The sequence below is a fragment of the Poecilia mexicana genome, unplaced genomic scaffold, assembly GCF_051168715.1.
Source record: "Poecilia mexicana isolate PSO_F unplaced genomic scaffold, ASM5116871v1 scaffold_19, whole genome shotgun sequence".
In the NCBI taxonomy this organism is placed as follows: Eukaryota; Metazoa; Chordata; class Actinopteri; order Cyprinodontiformes; family Poeciliidae; genus Poecilia; species Poecilia mexicana.
This window is the reverse complement of record NW_028263388.1, coordinates 16,411,519-16,431,005: the sequence shown is the minus strand read 5'-3', so window position 1 is coordinate 16,431,005 and position 19,487 is coordinate 16,411,519. Positions and strand designations below refer to the sequence as shown.

Sequence of the window (19,487 nt, the reverse complement as noted above, 5' to 3'; positions counted from 1 at the left end):
TTCAATTGCTGAAATCTCGCAAAGATCCATGTCAAAAGAATTCGACCCGTAGCTGCAGTACAACCTTATTCTCCAAAATACCAACTCGGTCGGCTGAATATGGATGCTCTGCAGACATTTAGAATTTTATTAGAAAATTTTCATTTTCCTTCCTCTTCACAATCATTGCTACTTTGCGTTTGTCTATTACATAAAATCCCAATAAAGTTTGTGGTTGCCTGGTGACAACATGTAATAATGTTCAATGAGCGTAAAGATATTAAAATCAGCTTGAAAATCACAGTGCTTGATTGAAACCTGGACGAGTTCATCTGATGTTTGGATGTTATCCAAACGGCAAGACGAGCTCTGGCAAAAAAAAAACAACAAAAAAAAACACTCCATATTTCAACAGAACATGATAAAACGCCTCTGTCATCGCTTCCAATGAGACCCTCCGATTTCAAACAAATGGAAGCTGGGAGAGCCAGGGATATCCTCTCTGGGTAGAACTTTCTTTTTTATTTTTTTATTTTTTCAAATGAACACAAACAACCCTGGGAAGATGCTGCACTAAATGACGGCCATCTAACACAGCCCTGACATCCGAGGCAATCATTGCACAGTTTGCCGGAATCACCAGAGAGATTCCAGTCACGTGTGGATTAAATGACAGCTCTGATTACTCATAAACCTATATTTGCATATCCAAGTAAACTGATGTCAATTAGGGAGCAGCGAGGGAGAGAAAATCCATCAGAGGAAGAAGACGAAAAGTGTTAGGAAGTGGACCATGTTTTCCCTCGAGTGTGGCATGCAAATTATTTTCTGGAAATGGGATAAACAGCAGCATCATTTGATAGGGAGTGAGGTGGAGGTTGGGGGGGGTGGGCTCATTACCATACATAACCTCTCGCGTAAGGGCGTGTAAACTCACAAAACATTATCATCAAAGGAGACGAGTTAGGAATCAAATTATGGAACTATCTACTTAGCCAGTACACGTCTACGCCCTCTCTACAATTATAAGCAGACTCATCTAAATAGTGGACTGATTGTAATGCTACACTTTGCACTCGACAATGGCCTGCACTAATCCACGCACAGTATAACATATCATTACACTCTGAAGATAATATTGTAGGTTGATGAAGAAGGGGTGGAAAGAAGGAATAGCTCTGAAAAAAAGCTCCCTGGAAAGAGTCTGAGTCAACTGAGGTTTTTGTTTGAAGTCCCAGTAGGCAGGAGGCTCCGAGCCATCCAGGAAATCCCAGACAAAATGGATTCTACGAGGGGAGAACCCAGAAGCGGAGCATGAGGCAACTCTGAATCAGGATGGGCTGAGCTGCTATATAGTAACAGAGCTAAAGTGCAACTTTAGATTAAAACTTAAAAGAGGCTTCCAGCGCAAATATCCCACTGTTCCAATGAGGATCAGCGTTGGGTTGATCGTTTTTCAATGTCAAGCCCTGGTTGCATCTTTTCGAGCATCAGAGAACTCAAAGATGATGCAAATATTGAGCAATGCGTGGAAACTGCTTTAATGAAAGAAGTTTCAGAGAACATAATGGCTTTCTACTTCCACCTAACTGTCAAGCAAGTTGGAAGGGAATCTGTGAAAGAAGCCAAGGTTCGTATCAAAATGTTGTTTAGAATAAACCGGATGGGGTTTTCAAATCCAGAGACTGTGCCACAATGTATCTGCTCGCGTTTGTACAATCCGAATCATTCAACAGCGACGTTTCACCCTCCAGTCTAATGTGTGGCAATAATGAGCTGATTTGTCAGCTGCCTCTCCTGGAGAAATTGTGATCCAGCATCTCATAACTTATCCTTGTATGCAAATACCACCAAATTTCTCTTTTCAGAAAACTCTCCTAGACCATACATAGTTTGCTTTTCACCATATCTCTTGTTTCTGAAAGAACCGCTCGCGCAAGCAGGGTTGAAGTCAACCTGTTGTTGTTGATTTTAGACAAAAGCAAAACGAGAATACGATGGTGACGATGAGCAGCGATTAATGTCATTAACACAACAATACAAGTCGCAATAAAGTCACAACAGTTCATTGGACTTTAGTCAAGGGTATTTATTTTTTTAGTAGTGACACTTAAAAAAAAAAGAACAAAACCAAGAAGAGCGCTACGTCACTGAGTGCTGATAAAAAATAATCAGCATCAGGGCATGATACATATATCTCTCTATTTAAATACAGACTGACTAGTTTATTCTTTTCCAATTTTCGCTTTGCATTTAATGTCTCGTGTATGTCTCAGCTACACCGAAGAATACAAGAATTATCCTTTAATTGCTGTCTGATTGCATAAAGTGCAGAGAAGTAGCTCCCCTTAAAAAGCTACAATTGAAACTTATCGGGCTAAACCAACAGCGTTTGAAATCTCAAATCTATGCAGATTCATGGATGTGAAACTGATTAGATCTCCACGTTGAGAATGATACGGATATGTAGATAAACACAAAAGGTTTGCCTTTGTTCAAAAATCTGGAAAAAGAAAAAAAAACATAGAAATAAGAAGTGAAACTGAAGAAGGAAATATACATTTAATACAGAGCTTAACTTGAAAGAGGTGGACTTTAACAAGCATAGAGTGGGCTGCGAACACTCTCCCTTCTCTGTGCAGCAAGAATGAATAGAGGATGATTATTCCACTCCAGCTGCATTTCAGCTCTCAGAGGAAAGAAGGACAAGTTAGCAGAGAGTAGCTCCACAGACACAGATTACAGACAGCAGTTATGTCTTTCTGTAAATGACGAGCTGGACCTCTTATTATTCAGTATTTTGAGGCTACATCATTTTATAACTGTATTGTGTAACACATTTTAAAATACACATTTAGACCACGCTCTCAAATTTGCTGAAGACCAATGACATAACTTCTTAAATAGAGGGATCCACGATTAGTTGACCTAAATGCGTTATAATTTTCTTAATAACTAAAAAATTGCTCTTTGTGATATGGGGGAAAAAAACTCATAGTTACTTCAAAAAATGCACATCTTTTGCTACGTTGTTCATCCTCAGAGATCGCCGTGTTTTCGCCAGCGCAATGCATGCTGGGTAGGATGATGCGGTTTTGGCCGCTCTGTACTGGAATATACAGAGTAAACACAGGAAGGCTAACTTTACCAGTGTTGTTGATTATCATATTGCGTTTGACCAGTGTAAATTTAGACAAGGCTACACAGTATTGCTGTTGGCTATAATTACAAAAAAAAAAAAAAAAAAAAAAAACAGTGAGGTGAGTCTGCATCGCTTCCCACACACACACACACACACAAAAAAAACTTCAGAAGGACCTACATTTGTGTAGGTCCCTTGCAATGTTTTCCAAACAGAAGAATGATACTTTTAAAGCAAGATTGAAACTTTAAGCAGATATAAAACTACTGACCAATGCAATACGAACCTGCATTAGTCCTCCTAAGCAATCTACTAACACGCCATTAAACTTTGTTTAAACAGCAGAGACAAAGTGTTTGTCCCCCCCCCATATTCCATTGAATACTCCTGATACGATACAAAGTGATTCACCTGAGTGTAGCCAAAATATCCAAATACAGAGCTGCATTAGCAAGAGCAGAGCCTTGCAATGTGAGCGGAGATGATCAGCCATGCAGCAACTTTATGGCACTCGGATAAAGGGAAGCTTACAAAGCAGGAAGGCATAATTATTTCAAGTTCCTCTCTAATAAGGTTTAATAAGAGGTTTAAGTATTCAGACTGAAGTCTGATGGTTCTAATTTAGAGGGAAACTCAGACAGCGATGTCAGAGAAGAGGAGAACACCAACAAAACAAACCCATTTCCTCTCAGACCAATTACGCACAGCAGCCTTTTAGCTTTGTCTGCAGTTGGAAAGTGGAGATAATGCTATTGTAATTAAACTGAAATTAATACAAGTGTAGCTGAGCTGCTAGACAGAGAAAGCCACAGGTCCTCCCCCCCTCCCTCCCCCCAAGTTGCTGGGCTAGAACCACATTGTTACTCTTGCTCTCAAAAAAATTATAAAAAAATCCCAAGAGGAAATACTGCTGAAGATACGACTGCATCACAATAGATGAGACCCTTCCAGAAGGAAATGCTGATGCTTTTTATGTCTTTAGGAAGTTGAACAATACTTCACGTAGCGAATAATGTACAAAGAAGTGAAGAGAGTAAAACTTTATTGTTTACTGGAAAGGAAGGAGGGATTTCTTTCCATGCATGAAAAGATAAGAAATGCAAAGAGAGGAGCAGGTGGCAGAAAACAGCAACAACTTGGTGCCAGACTTAGACGCCAAAGTCAGTAATGTCTTTTGGCACAACTTCCTGCCATTCACCAAGCCCCTGTAGAGGCCTGTGGCCACAATATGGCAGGGCAATAACTTTACTGCCACCGCTTCTGTGGAGCTTTAATTGAAAATCATCTTCGTAGTACAACAGGGAGAGAGAGACAGAACGAGCAGATCCAAGCTCTTTACAGAGCACTGAGCAAAGCCTTTCACTGAGAATTTCCAACACAGTGGTCTAGTGTTATTTGTGGGAGTGCATGAGTGTGTGTGTGTGTGTGTGTGTGTGTGTGTGTGTGTGTGTGTGTGTGTGTGTGTGTGTGTGTGTGTGTGTGTGTGTGTGTGTGTGTGTGTGTGTGCGTGTGTGTGTGTGTGTGTGTGCGCGCTGGCTTTGCAAAGCAGCCTAGCTTGCACTTTGCACACGAATCCAGAGCTGCAGAAAGAGTAATCTTTTGATTTTGCATGACTCCGTTTTATGAATTTCTTTTTTTTTATTATTTGCATCGTGCAAAAGTCCTTACACCCCTTAAAATTTTTCACATTTTATCACATTGCAGCCACAGACAATGTGTCCTTTTGTGACAAACTACCAACAGAACATAGTGCGTCACTGTATATTAGAAGCAAAACAAAAAGAAAACTGTGGCATGGGTATGCAGTTTAGTATCTTGACTCAAAAGACAGCAGCAAACCTTTCTGTCTCTAGCAGCTTTATAGCAGAGATTGAAAGGTTTGCCCATTCTCTGCCTAACAGCTCAGGCTAACTCAGACTGGATGGAGGGAATCGGTGAACATCAATTTTCATGCCTTGCCATGGACTCACAGCAGGATTAAGGGCTGGAATTTGACTGCACCATTCTAAGCTAAGCGTTATATGAAATCACCATTCCCATGTCGATGTCTGCAATGTTGCAATAATAAAAGCTTGATTTTTAATTTGTTTGGGTCCCACCACCTCTGGCCATCTTCCCTCACGCTGCTGTAGAAAAGCTTCCTGATAACATGATGCTTCCACCACCGTATGCATAAGGCAGTTCAATTCATACCGAGATAGATTTGTCCATAACACATTATAGGTTTGAATAGTTTTTTTTTTTTTAGGGAAGCAAATTAGGCAAAACAAAAAAAAAAAAAAAGCACACTTATTTTTCTTCTACTTCGCAACATTCACATTTTTGCTGCTTCAACATATTATATCTCAATAAGTCATAGACTGAGGTTTCAAGAGGTGCGCATAATTTCTTCTTTACGTAGTGGCAAAAATGTTTGCAGTGCTTTTTCAAAAACTAGAATTGCACAGAAATATGCACCAATTATTTCTTGCTCTGCTTTCCGACTCTCATGTAGCAAGGCTAAGGACCCGGTAATTACCTTTAAGCGTTTATAGAGAAACTCTAGAATTGACTCAGCAAGTTTACTTTGAAACACCTTCGCTGACATTCAGCCAACACGATGACTTCATCGTCGTGACTCGGAACTTTTATCCCTTCACATCTGCTGCAACAAGAGGTGCAGACTGACAACAGGAAATGCTCGCAACCTGTTCTTCGCTGCTGCTATTTATAATCTTGTACTGGTGGCCGCGTCTTACCGTAACAGATGTCGCATACGTTCCTGAAAGACCTGAGTGTTGTTGCAATGAAATAGCTTTCCAGAGACAGCTGGAAAATTGTTAAATGCACTAACGCCAATCCCAAACTCTAATATGCTCCTTCATTATCGGCATACCTCTGCTGAATTTTAAAAACTAAGCACAAGTGCAAAATTCCCTGTTTTAAATTGCTGGGATAGATGAGGGTAATTAACCAACAATATAATCCACTGAAGCTCTTTCTCTCTCAGGGCAGCAGGGTTGGTCACCCGGGGAAACAAAGAACTAATGTTGCATTTGGCCTTAAGATTAATTCGGACCTCAGAAGTTGAAATTGCCATTGACTATGCTCTCTGTGCGTGTCAAAAGAACTGCATGTCTAAACACAATGTACAGACAAATAACACCAGCCGCCTTCTTAAAAAGACATGATATTAATAGCAGTCCAACAAATTCCCATGATTTTGCCACTAAAGCAAGAGAGACAAATTTGAAACCTGCAATAAAAACTGATGGGTATAGAAGTGCATCTTAATACCCTTCAATATAATTGAAAGCTAGCCCACATATTGAAAAGGTAATTCACCTTAATAATGCTGTTATTTTGAGTGCATATACAATGCATTGCAAGAACATACTTTTTAATAGGCCAAATATTTCAAATATTTATTTGAGGAGGATTTTCATTAGCTTTAAATGATCATTAACAGAATAGAAATGAGTCAGAAATACATATCACTGAGTCACTTTTTTTGTTTTATTGAAGAAATTAACAGCTTGATTTTACTCAATTTTTCAAGATGCAGCTGTAATTGGATCATCTATAATCAAAAGCAACGTTGACATGTTTGCAGAGCTTTAACCTATTTTTTTTTTCTTTCAAAACCTCAGTGGTTACATTGGCAGCAGAAAGATAATGCGTGTGGTTTCTGTGGGATCTCTAGACGACTTGCTGGTTTCTTAAATTGTGTTTATAGTGTATAATATATATATATATATACATACATATACACACATTAGATCTTAAAACAAAAATGGGGAACCTGATGAACATAACTGCTGCACGCAAATATTTAAATTTGCAAAGAGGAGTACTCAAGTTTACTTGGAAGGGGTGATGGCCCAATGAAAATCCAATCTGTTCACCTATTTTTTTTTTTTTTTTTTTAAATAAAATGAAATTTACATTTCAGTGACATCTGCGACACAACTTCATTTAAGTCCCTTAAGGTTGTTCACAAAGTAGACCTGCCAGTCACTGAAATCCAAAAGTGCCTCTCGAGTCTCTGAGCTGCAAGGTTCTGACTTTTTCCGAGTATTTAGCTAGGCACACACGCACACACAAGATACAAAAAAAAAAACACACAAAAGGCCATTTCATCAAATGCCAGGCTTCATGAAGGGCCGTCTCCTGCTGCATGCAGGCGTCCCTCGCTCGTCTGCAACGACAATCAATGACTGACACCTCAATTACAAGTCTCCACAACAACCGATGGGACATTTTAAAGGTGACAAATGCAACGTTAATATGGACTGCTGCTAATATTGGGTTTGACATTTGTATAATCTGAGCAGCCTCGGTGCTGTTGAGCCCGGTGATTTTTGTTGTGCATGAATCTCAACATTAGATTAGAGGACTCAAAACCAATACAGCATAATACGAAAATTTAACTTGGAGTAAGTAAAATAAACGGGCTGCGTGGACAGTTTATAACATTTTGCTTGTTGATGCCATTGGTAATTACATTTAAAGCCTGCATACTCCATTATTCCCACTAGTTTACAGCTAGGTATTGCATTTTGAAGTACTACTGAACAAAAAAAAAAAAGTGGGTCATAATCAATAGGTAGCCACTGTGATATTGTAACTGAAAAAAATATATTTGTTTTTTTTATACAGTGCATTATTATTAATGCAGTTCTACATTAATACGCTTAGAGTAGGTATTATCAGGGAAGGCTGATAGTTTTTTATATTATCAGTAGCAAAGGTTTTTAGACTGATGAGTGAGCAAAGGTCACCAGACAGGAAACAACGATATTCAGAGGACCGTATGTAACATTTATAGATGCCACCATTAAATGTTTGTCGTCCATTTCAGGTGCTAACGCGGATGATTAGAATTTCTTGTAAAACTATATTTGCAGGCATAAAACAGTTCTTGTAAAGCAGGTTTTCAATATTTTAAAACAAAAATAATATTAGCGAGTTGACATTTTGAACTTAATGCTCCTCAATTTATATCAGAAACTAGTGCTGTCAGCATCACTACATCAGTAGTTTCCTCATGTCTTGCCCGGAGAATCTAGATGTGCTAGCTATGCAAGTTCAGTGTGTCCCATGACGCTTTCAAAGAATAAAACTTTGTTGTACATAGTTCAACCATCTTTTTATCCGCTTCAAGTCTTGCTCTTCTTGACAGACTCAATCAACCGCTGAAGTCTTTCATCAGAACAGAGAAGTCATTTTTTAATCAGATAATTTCTTACATCTATGTGCTTATTAATAAAAACATTAATAATACTTAATTGTTAATGTTACATTGGGTAACTTTAAGCCTTCTCACGGCAACAACATCCACACCGTAGGGTGAGGCTAAAAGTACAATGCAGTAGAGTTTATCTATTCAGTGACAAATGTGCTAACTGGTCAAACAGACAAACTAATGGTTGAGACAGTAATATACAAAAAAAATTAAAAATAAATTGAAAAACTATAAAGTTGAAAGACTTATTTCTGTTTCTACTAAATAAATGCGTGGCTATGTTTTGTCCTCACACCACACAATGTGTCCAAACTTAGCGAGTGCAGTAACTGAAGGTGTTGCCTGTTTGAAGGCTCTCACCTACTAATCTGAGCTTACTGCATCTAAATTATGCAACAGCATATGTCTGCATCCGTGACCTTTGTTTCACTTTGACATGTTGCACACCATTAACCATCTGTCAAGCGAGCCGGAGCAGCACAGCAGGATTCACTTCAGACAAAGGCCCAAGCTGCTTGGAATGTCCACAATCGACGCCGAGGATACCGGGGAGGACACCCGTCCAAACACCCGAGCGGGAAAGACAGCCGACGTGTCTCGCCGTCTTCTTGTCACACTGCATTTGTTCGTCTGACAAAAAGGAACACAAAGGCCCTTTGTTGTTTGTCATAAAAGTTCACATACCTACAAGTGTCGACTTTGACCACAGACGCGATGCGGTGACACAGAGTCTGCCACCAATACAGAGACAATCAAGTCCCATAAACATTCAAAGCAAGTGGAAGGCCTCATTAGTCTACCTAAAGCAAATAAGATGCAACTTCTGCTTTCATCTTCCAGAGATGATTATTCACCTTCAGGGCATGTTGGCTGAAATCAACATTGTTTACATATTTTGGGTTGTGACTTCGGGATGTGTGCACACACCGAGCTTTTTGGAGCTCGACACAAAAGTGTCCCAGCTTTGTCTCAGTGTTGAGCCAAGATAAAATACTGTGGAAGCACTTAGCTATGCACTGATTAAATAGGCCAGCTGTCATTTGTCTTAGCCACCATCTCACAGCAAGCCACTGGGAGCTGTACTATTAGAACTGCCTCACCGAGCAACACGGCCCGCAGTAAATATATGATTCCCTTTCAGAATGAATAAACAGTCACACTGACCTCCAAAGGGGGAAAGGGAGAAACATGATGATTTTATTGGAGTATCTGGAAAAGGTAAATTAGGGCCATCTAATGAATGGTTTAATATAGATTTAATTATGTTCATAATTGCCTTCTTATTATTTCAAGACTTTCACACAAATTCTGCACGGAGCATTCTACAAAAGTTTTGTCTTTAATGCAGATACATTTACTCAGTGGAGAAGAAAAATTAAATCTAAAATGAAGAAAATAATAGTTTTCAACTAAACGAGTGGCGATTAACACTTTATCTTTGTAAACTGATCAGAGCAAATTTTTTATGTATGTTTTATATGACGTAACAAACACAATCACTTCTACTAGCAACTTTTTAAAAGCTCAAGAAAGCAGTAGTTGATGTCATGTGTGTTGGTTTTAACATGGGTGCATACAAATTATGATATTGTGGCAGTTTTACTCAAGGTTATTATACAAAGAGGGTCTCGTACCGTATCTGGTCAATAACTGCAGCACTGATGGGTTAAAGGAGGGGAAGAATAGACCTGGAAGAGCTGAGGTCTCATGGATCAAGGTTTCAGTATTCGAAAACAAATGATTTCACTCTGTGATGCACAAAGACATAAAATTAGAATTAGTGGTGTTGGCTGAGTTTTGCGAGTCTGGCTAACTGCTAAGTGATGAGACAGTCACACACTTCCCACTTATCAAGAGACACAGCTGTGGGGCACAACACCAGAAGGAAGGATGTGAGAGTCAAGAAAAAAACAAAAAAACAAAACAGACCGCCACACAGCTCTGTGGATCCGTTGCGCACTTCAGACATACCAGACAAACCCTGTGATCACTACAAAAAGATAAGAAAAAAGTTCTCCTCCTGGTGTTCAATGAGCGTCTCACCTTGCAATCAAGCCGGGCCCCGTCATGTTCTGTCAAGTCAACAACAAAGTTTATTCTGAGAAAGAGGGAACTCGGGGGGGTTTTCTTAAAAAGCTGCACTGTTGCTGAAGCTGTTGTTTCTTTGTTAGATGTGATTTTAATAGACCGCAGCAGGGATTGCTTTCTCACCATCTCTTCTTCCATATTAGATATGAGCCAACGTGAGATCTACTGATAACCTCGCTTAAAGGTGTCGGATTATTGGAGTTACCGCATTATTCACACCAAAATCTAAATCTTTATTTCGGAAAATGTATAATATGATCGACCCGGTTTTATTTCTAACAAGAAAGCTACAAAGGACAGATTATGCGTCATCAATAAGATTGATTGTTTTATTTTTGATGCTGCCGCGAAAATGTATTTACTCCGCTACAATCGTTTCACACACAATGACGGCCGTCGTTGACGCACTCTTGGTGTAATTTTGATGGACTGGCCACACCTGAGAAGGTCTACCAACTGCTCCTTGTTTTGTTGATGTGCCTTAGGGAAAGGCTGCTAAGTGTTTGCAGAACGATTATAACATGAATCAAAAATCTGTCAATTTCACACAATATAGGCCTCTGCGCTTTAAAAGGTTTCCAGAAATTGACATTAAGTGGGGGAGAAAATATAAGCAGCCTTTTGGCATCAAGTGCCAGCAACATGTGGGGGAGGGGAATGTCTGTTCCATGTTGATTTTACCCTGAGACAAGTTATTAGTGGAAAGCAGCCTAATAAAGATAGGAAAACATTTCACAAGAAACTGCTTCAATCAGGGCTGTAAAGAAGAATAAAAAGACGGGCTGCGCAATTTAATAAACATATGGTAGGAATTTTAGTAAGTAGCTGAGACGGCGCTTTAATTGCAGCCACATTTGTTAGCTTACTGCACTCGGGAGGTGAGAGCCAATTTTTTATTTATCTTTTTTTTTTTTTTTTTAAGAGTGCTGGGCAGGGTTCTTATAAATCACTTTTGGCTCAAGTCAAGAGACAGAGCGACTGCATCTCTGTTTTCTGCTCCCAATGTGTCACTCATCAGTAACCTGTTCCAAGAGAAAGCTCTCTGAAGTTGTCAGCTCCAAGTTTAAAATGGGAATCACAGCAACAAGGGTCCTGAAATTTAGATCCAAGTGTGTGTTCTCGTGTGACCGACTGTCCTTTCAGATAAGCCGCCACTCCGTGATTTGACCCCCCCCAGGAAGCATTTCCTCCTAGGCTAAATCTTAAACGATGGTGGGGGAGAAAACAAAATCCACATTTCCTGTTCTGAGTTGGTATTTTAATAGATTTCCTCGTGTTAAACGTCAGAGAGAAGAGACTAGTTGGAAGGAATTTCTCACAGGCAATCTGTGCTTAAGACTCAAAACTGACGTGTTGATTCAGTTAAATCATCTTTAAGCTTTCCCTGGGTTCTCCTTCTAGAGCTACAAGTCTCTGAAGTCTCTCTTAAGGAACAGCAACATGCTGATGAAACAGAATTAATGAGGCAACATTTGAAATTAGCATCAAAAAGTATTTCCGGTAAATTCATCACTGAAGCCCGACAGAGCGAGACAGATCTCCTCGGGGGCCTTGTTGAGTCATTTTAGGGATGCCACAAGAATAACTAAACATCAAAAACCTTGATCTCCCTAATTTATGCTTAGCTGTTAGGTATTTGTCAAGAAATAAAAATCTGCAAAGGCAAATGAGAAACTCCTTTTTTGAGGAATGGCCTTCATTGCTGTTCTGTGTTGATCTCACAAAAAAGACTGAATAAACTCAGGCCGAAACCAAACCGGAAGTTGAAGCTACAACAAAGCCTCTGTCAAGTACAAGTTTTAAGTCCCAACTTCCCCATGTTAATGTACGAGACACTGACAAAACTAAATCGTAAGTTTGAGTCTCTGTAACATCCCCTAATTGCTTTTCTTTAAAAGAGAAATGTTTTTTTTTTCTCTTCTGCTGAATTAATATGACATGCATTTTGTTATAAGAATGCAATTTATTTTTTTGCCATATTTATTTTTGATAAATCACGTTTTAAAGCAAAAAACGTACACTAAATATAGTAGAAATATATTTTCATAATAATGAAATAAACAGCAACCAGAGCCTGATGTGAAGGCTTCTAGAAGCAATACACATTCAAGTTTAAAAGTAGGGCTGCACAAAATACTGTATCGCATCATACATGCCAGTGCAGTATGCGATACAGTTGGAAAGGACTGCTTGGGTCCAATATTTGGGAAGCCATAATATTATATGTGTTACGCATTTATGCACTTGGAGGAAAGAAACTCAGAAGTTGCATTTATCACCGAGCTAAGCTCTTGTCTGTCACATCTCAGTTCTTTTAGCTGCTCACTACTTTTCCTTTGGCAGCTCCGTATTCTTTGTCTGATGTCAGATATTTCCACCATCCCTACCCCTGGCCATGTCCAACCGTTTCCACCTTTTTTAGTCTGACCTTGTCACAGAACTGCTAAACCTAAGCTTTCCCTTTAACATCCTCGTTTGTAATTCTCTCCACTTTGATTACATCCTCTTTCCACTTCACTTCCCCTCATCATAAAAGCCATAAATCAGAAAAATCCTCACCCTCAGCTATCCCTCTGTCACAAATTACCTCTGACAATCATCTCCACCCACTGCTTCCTTCCAGCATTCTCTTCTTCGCCTCTCTCATATAGCGCCCTTTGCTTTGGACAGTCTCCCTCGGTACTTAAGCTCGCCGAAGTTCTTTAAGCTTCATTGTTCCACCTGCCTTTCTCTTATTCCCCAGCCATGTATTCTGACTAACTGAGAATACATGTTAGTCATGTATTCTCAGTATTCTGACTAACTGAGTCAGAATACATGGCTTCTTTATTTCGTCTTCTTTATTTCCTTCAGAAGCACAAACCTCCACAAGTGCAAGCTCCATTCCACCTGCTTCCTACTTCAATACAGATCGCAAAGTCATCTGCAAACAACATAATGCCGTGGCGACACCAAATTCGACTCATCTGTCAAGCAGTTAGTCATCACTGTAAAAGAAAAAAAAAAATCAAATCAAGATCAAGCCTAATTAGCAACTTGGCAAACAGGAAAAACACACCATTAATCATTCTGATGGATCCATTAAAGAAAGTCTTTAGCCTTTATCCAAAATTGTAAGTCTCTATGACGTGAATGCTGAGCTCAGCCTATTTTTATTTGCCTTCTGGAATTAGTGACACATACTTTATTTCTACTTCAATAATAAGTTAATAGAGTTAATTATTCATCATAAAATAAACTTGATAATCCAATGACACTCCCCAAATGAAGTAAAACCCTCCAGGTTCTGACACAGAGATATCCAGCACGGGAAAAAGTGAAGAGCCTACCGCACTGAACCCCATTGAAAACCTCAAGTTTATTCCACCAAATATTGATTTCTGAACTCCTCCTAAATTAAAACGTGATGGTTGTTGTTTCTAATGGAATGAACTTGTTTTCTTTGCATCATTTGACATCTGAAAGCGCTGCATCTTTTTTCGTTATTTTGACCATTTCTCATTGTCTGCAAATAAATACAAAATTTTTGCTTGGAATTTCAGACATGCTGTCAGTACGTAAGGGAATAAAAGAACAACTCAAACATATACCTGTAAAAAGTAAGAAATTGATCATTTTAAGTGGCCTATTTTTTTTCCAGAGCTATAAACGTGCTAATTTAAGACATTGCATCGCCTTTAAAACCAAGGTTCTTGATCAGTGCTCACTAACATTTTTTTTTTTTTGTTCGTTTTCGCACAACTATCACATCAACTGTTTTAAAAACATTCAACAGCAAATCAAGCTAATCAATTTAGGGGGGTTTTTTTCCACCATGATAATAAACACAATACACTTTGTAGACAGCCAGCAGCAATTATTTTCAGCACATCTGCAAAATGTCTTAAAGACAGTTTTTTTTTTTTTTTCCACCTCCACCAACAAAGCCATTGGGCCCATTATGAGAGCAGTTTAAGTGGGAAGACAAAAAAAAAAAAGTTTTTCTGAAACAGAAATAGATGCAGATAGAGAGCACTGACAGCCACACAGGCCTCACAGAGTGCTCATTAGCACTCCTCGGTCAACACATGAAGTATTAAAAGTGCATCAGCTGTGCACCCTACCAGTCCTCTCCAACCATGATGTGGCAGCAGCTTTTCTTTCATCTAATGAGTCATCCCACGACTGCATTCAGCGAGCCCACCGAGAATTTTCTCCAATTTTTTTATTTTTATTTTTTTGAGGGAAAGTCAACTTTTTAATTTACACGAGAACGCCGAGGGGGGGGAGGGAATCATTAGCATCGGTTCTTCATTTTCAGACACACACACACACACACACACACACGGGTTCAACACAGCACAAACCGGATCGGAAACACCGGAGCTCGTTTAAAAGCTGCAGTCAAAGGTTCAGTTTCACCTGCTGAAATCATCCATCAGTCAGCATCAGCACCCGTCTGTCGGCTGCAAACTTTCACTAATGGACACACACATAAAAAAAAGGGCTCAGCGTGGCCGCAGTGGCATAAATTGCTAGCTTTAAAATTAACCAACGTGCTGCTGCGGAATCAAAGAAAAACCGTTTTCAAATGGATGAAGGTTTCCAGGAACTGGATCTGGACCTTTCTGTGGGATTTCCAGGAGAACCACGTGTAGCTCCATCACGCTATCGTTTGAATGCGTAATATACCACTTTTGGAATGCCTGACAGATTATGTCAGTATCCCATTTCACACTCTCTTTTTACAAGGCCATCAAAATTCAACACGCTAACCAGTGTTTCTCTCAGATAATAGACGCAAGCACTCCTGCCCATCTTTCGTTTTATCGGAGTGCTTTATGAGGTTGCTCCTTCACATACATTCCTGTAAACAGTGCAGAGGTGTTTATTGCACAAATCCAGAGGACCGTGCAAATACTCAGAGGGGGATATCAACAGCATAAGTCCTTGAGATAAAAGCTGGAGAAAAATGTGTCGCCGTCGTCGTCGAAATATATAAAACGCCATTTTTAAGCACAGACAGTGACGCTCAAGTGTTTCCACATATCAAGAGAAATGCGATTCTCCCCGATGTTTTTGTTTGGCTGTTTACAACATTTTCACTCCAGTCATTTATGTTTTTTTCCGTCCTAGGAAGCAAAGTAGTTGCCAATATAAATGTCAATCTTCTTTATATCACACTTCAAACAAATAAAATTGCACCAAGATGCTGCACTGCAATGATTATTTAGAGTATCATCAGCAAAGCACTTGACTGGGATATGGTACCTACTAAAGAACCCAACAGTAGCATAATAAGGAAACTACTATGGGGCCTAAAATAGAGTAACAGTTGATAAATATTCATCCACTGGCTCAGAGAAACGCATGCCCAGTTAGCAGGCCAATGCACAATAACACCTCTAATGTCATTATACCAATTAATCCGTTATAAAATGATGTTCTGAATTACAGTGTCGAAAGTGGTACAAACTTGTCGGACAGAGTAAATCTGGTCCGTAGGAACAAAGAGGTTGAAGACCCCTGATTAAGGTTTGACAGAATAGCATTATCCATTTTTTCATTTTTATTTCTCTAATATCATGACATCTACAACACATACCAATATCTCCCTCGAAACTGCCAGAGTTTTGAATCTTTGAAGGTTTCACTGTAATTTTTATTTGTCTTCTTTTGACCCCCATTGATTGCAAAGGGCTGCCAACAAAGCATGCAGCGTTTGCAATACATTTGTTATATTAGACAGTTGGTTGAACTGATGTGATCCTTTATGGGGTCTATTGTTTAAAATGCAAAGAAAGCAATAAAATAAATTCATGTTTTACTGCAGAAGTATAATTCGACACTTTTTCCTTAATTTTGACAAGGCCAACCCTTAGTTTGAGCAAAATGCATTGCTCAAAATGTAAAATGTAGTGCAGAAATAAAGCACTGTTTAATAGTTCTTCTTCTAAAAAAATAAAAAAACATTACAGGTAGACGAGAGATAGAAGCCCATTTCTTTTAGCACAGCAAAAAGCGCCATGTTGGGGCCAGATTGTCTGCAAAACAACTATGAGATGCTATCGGCATGCAAACTGATTGTTTATAGCAGAAAATTGGCATCTTCTTCTACCATCACAAACATAAACTTTATGTAAACTTTCCTGGGACAACCGGGTATTTGTTTATATTGTCAGTGCTGTACATGCTGTCAACAGTTGACAACTTGACAAACTTAAAATGCTTTGAGAGGTTTTTCCTGATTAGAGATTCCCCCTCCTTTAACAGGAAACCGCCTCCGTCACTGCTGTGCATCCCTTTCACCTGGATCTCGGGCCAGCTGACTGTTGAGGAAGTGATCCAGAAATGCCTCAGCGGTTAGTAAGCTAACAAAAGTCATGACGTGCCTTGAAAGTTTTGCTTCCAGTTACAACCAGAAACTTTTGGGAATTTATGTGACAGACCCACACAACAAAGTGCACATTTTACAAAAAAAAAAAAACAATCTGAAAAGAATTGCGTAAATTTGTGGTGGCAGCATCATCCTGCGGGAGTGCTTTTTGTCAGAAAGGAACAAGGATCCCAACAACGCTGAGGGGAAGAAGAAAACCTGCTGGAAGCCGAAAATGGCTTACAATCTCGAAGAAGGACAATTTGGACAATTACAAAGTTGAGCTCAAAACATTTATTTGTCGGGATGGCCCAGTCAAAGTCCAGACCTATAACCAGTCAAGAATCTGTGGCAAAACCTAAAAGTAGGTTTTCACAGGCTTTCGCCATTCAGCATGACTGCAACACATAAAATGTTCCATCTGTATATTTGCAAAGCTGCATTTCAAAATGGTTCTAAAAAAAAAAAAAAAAACATTTAGTGAGTCAATAAAGATGCTCACAATTTCTTTACTGTATAAGAAAGAGGGGAAAGCATGATTTACTTCATTTTTACAATAATACACGCTTATATATTGATCCATTGTAACATGACAAACTGTGCAATACTTTTGGTCTATAATTATGTTTAGATAGGAAAATAATAGGCATGATTTTAACCAATGTTTCTGTGTTTCTGGCTACTGCTGGGTAGCTTTAATCTCTGATTGTCTATCCGCGCGCTGACGGTAACCTCCGAAAAAGCACAGCAATAAATCACGGCTTTTCCCATGTAAATAAACACAAGTGATAAATGGCATGGTCCGTTTTTAGCTGGACTCTTCCGTGTACAGCTCACTAGCAACAGAAACTGCGAGTCCAGATATCCCACAGGAGAGCCAAGTTTTCCGACCAAGTCGCAAAGCGTCTGAGCAAGCGGAAGAATTAAAGGAGCAATCGCGAACTTATGTTTAGAGTGTTGGGCAGGGCTTCCAGTCAACAGACCTAAACGGCTACAAATAACGAGCAGCCTGGAACTAGATGGTCAATTTGTAGCAAATCGAGGCCCCAACAACACAGGAAACAGCGCTGAAACTAGGCGCGCCTCTAACAATTCCCAATCCACACTCTTCCCCACAAAAGACGCACATTCCTTGTTCTGCATTTCAGGCGAACTAGCGGGAAAACTCTTGATTTGCATTCCTCCAGTTCAGGCACATTTCTACCTGAAACTCTCCCACGCCGCCTTAGCAGAGCCCCCTCAGCCGGCCGCTTTCTAATCCAGTACCCCCACCCCCCCATAACTTGTCCAGTGAAACTGATAGAAGAGCAGAGGGCTAGGGCGAGAGCTAGCGATGGGAGCATGCAAGTTTTTGTTACGTACCAACTCCATACTTTTCCTTCTTTGAGGGCACCCAGCGAGACATCCTCGGAGTCGAGGCTTGGCTTCCTCGAGTTTCGTCCTGTGTCGCCGGTTTAGAAAACGTCAAAACGAGCGTTTGTTTTTGACTTCAAAACAGACTTTTTCTCCCCCTCAGTTTTCTCTGAGCTTTGGGGAGCTGCTCCGAGCAGCCATTTTCCAACAGTGACAGGACGCTCCGCAAGGGGGAGGAAAGGAACACAACTTTTTCACTCAGTAGGCGTTCATGCAGGAGGCATCCTGCTCGACTTGTACTGCTCTGAAAAGTGTGACTGACACTGCATGACTGAAAACATAAGCAAATAATCGTTGCTTTTAACGTTGTTTCATAGACATGCAATGTTATGCATGTATGACTTCTTCCCACTAAATTAAATTATCCAAAAAAAAAAAAAATTTAATCTGTGTTATATAATTTCACACAGTGAAAATTTTCAAATATTTATTTCTAAAACCAACACCAAGAGTATATTTCTCAAATGTGACTCTAACCCTAGTGCTCTGTATCCAAAGTGAATGGAAAGTTTAGTGGAAGGACACACACCATGTATAACTGCAGTGCTTGAGAGGATTGTGATACAAAGTCCATTTAAAAGTGTTTTGGGAATCTTACAAGGCTAAGACTATGACTGGAGTTGGTGGTTCCAGGGCCAACACACTGAAACATTTGCAGGACAGGAGCTACAACTACTGGATTTATAAAAAGCCACACTTGAAACAAACAAAACATCAGCAGCACATTCACCAGGTTAATGAGAAAGGGGACTGGAATGTTGCACCAACTTACAAAAACCTCAAATTCTGCTTCTCACATCCAAATTCTGCACATCCTGTATACCAGTGAACTTTTGTCTATATATTATTGACACAAAACAATTCTGAACTAGATCTGTAGGCACTCTGTTGGCAGCTTGTTCAAGATAAAAAACTGTGCAAAGTCATTTAGCTAAATGCATATGAACAAATAGAACAGATGTTTTCAACTCTGACACTTTTCAATTCAAGTTAATACCACACAATATTCAGCTACTAACAGATGGTGGGGAGGAAAAAAAAAACAACTAAAGTGCAAAGAAAACTTTGAAACACTTTCAGAAAGTCAGAAAACTTCCAATCGCAAACATTCAAACACTGAATTAGAATGCATAGAGCATACACCAATATCTGACTTTTCTGGTGTGAAGCTGGCAGAGTAGAGGAATCCAAGCGAGCCTGTTATCTCCTGAGCCAATAAGGGATTTCTCTCCTGTGATTTGCTAAACAAACCTTAAGAAAGATGCACCTGCTCCACACATTTGAAT

At 39.5% G+C, this 19,487-nt stretch overlaps 1 protein-coding gene across 1 annotated transcript in view; it reads right to left on the bottom strand.

Annotated features, from left to right (window-relative positions):
• Positions 1 to 18,721, bottom strand: part of dock1 (dedicator of cytokinesis 1) — a 199,888-nt gene extending 181,167 nt beyond the window's left edge. Inside the window, exon 1 of the mRNA XM_088001004.1 lies at positions 18,151 to 18,721. Coding sequence (XP_087857130.1) covers positions 18,151 to 18,193 — 43 coding nt within the window. The 5' untranslated portion in view covers positions 18,194 to 18,721. The remainder of the gene's footprint in view (positions 1 to 18,150) is intronic.
• Between the last annotated feature and the right edge of the window lie 766 nt (positions 18,722 to 19,487).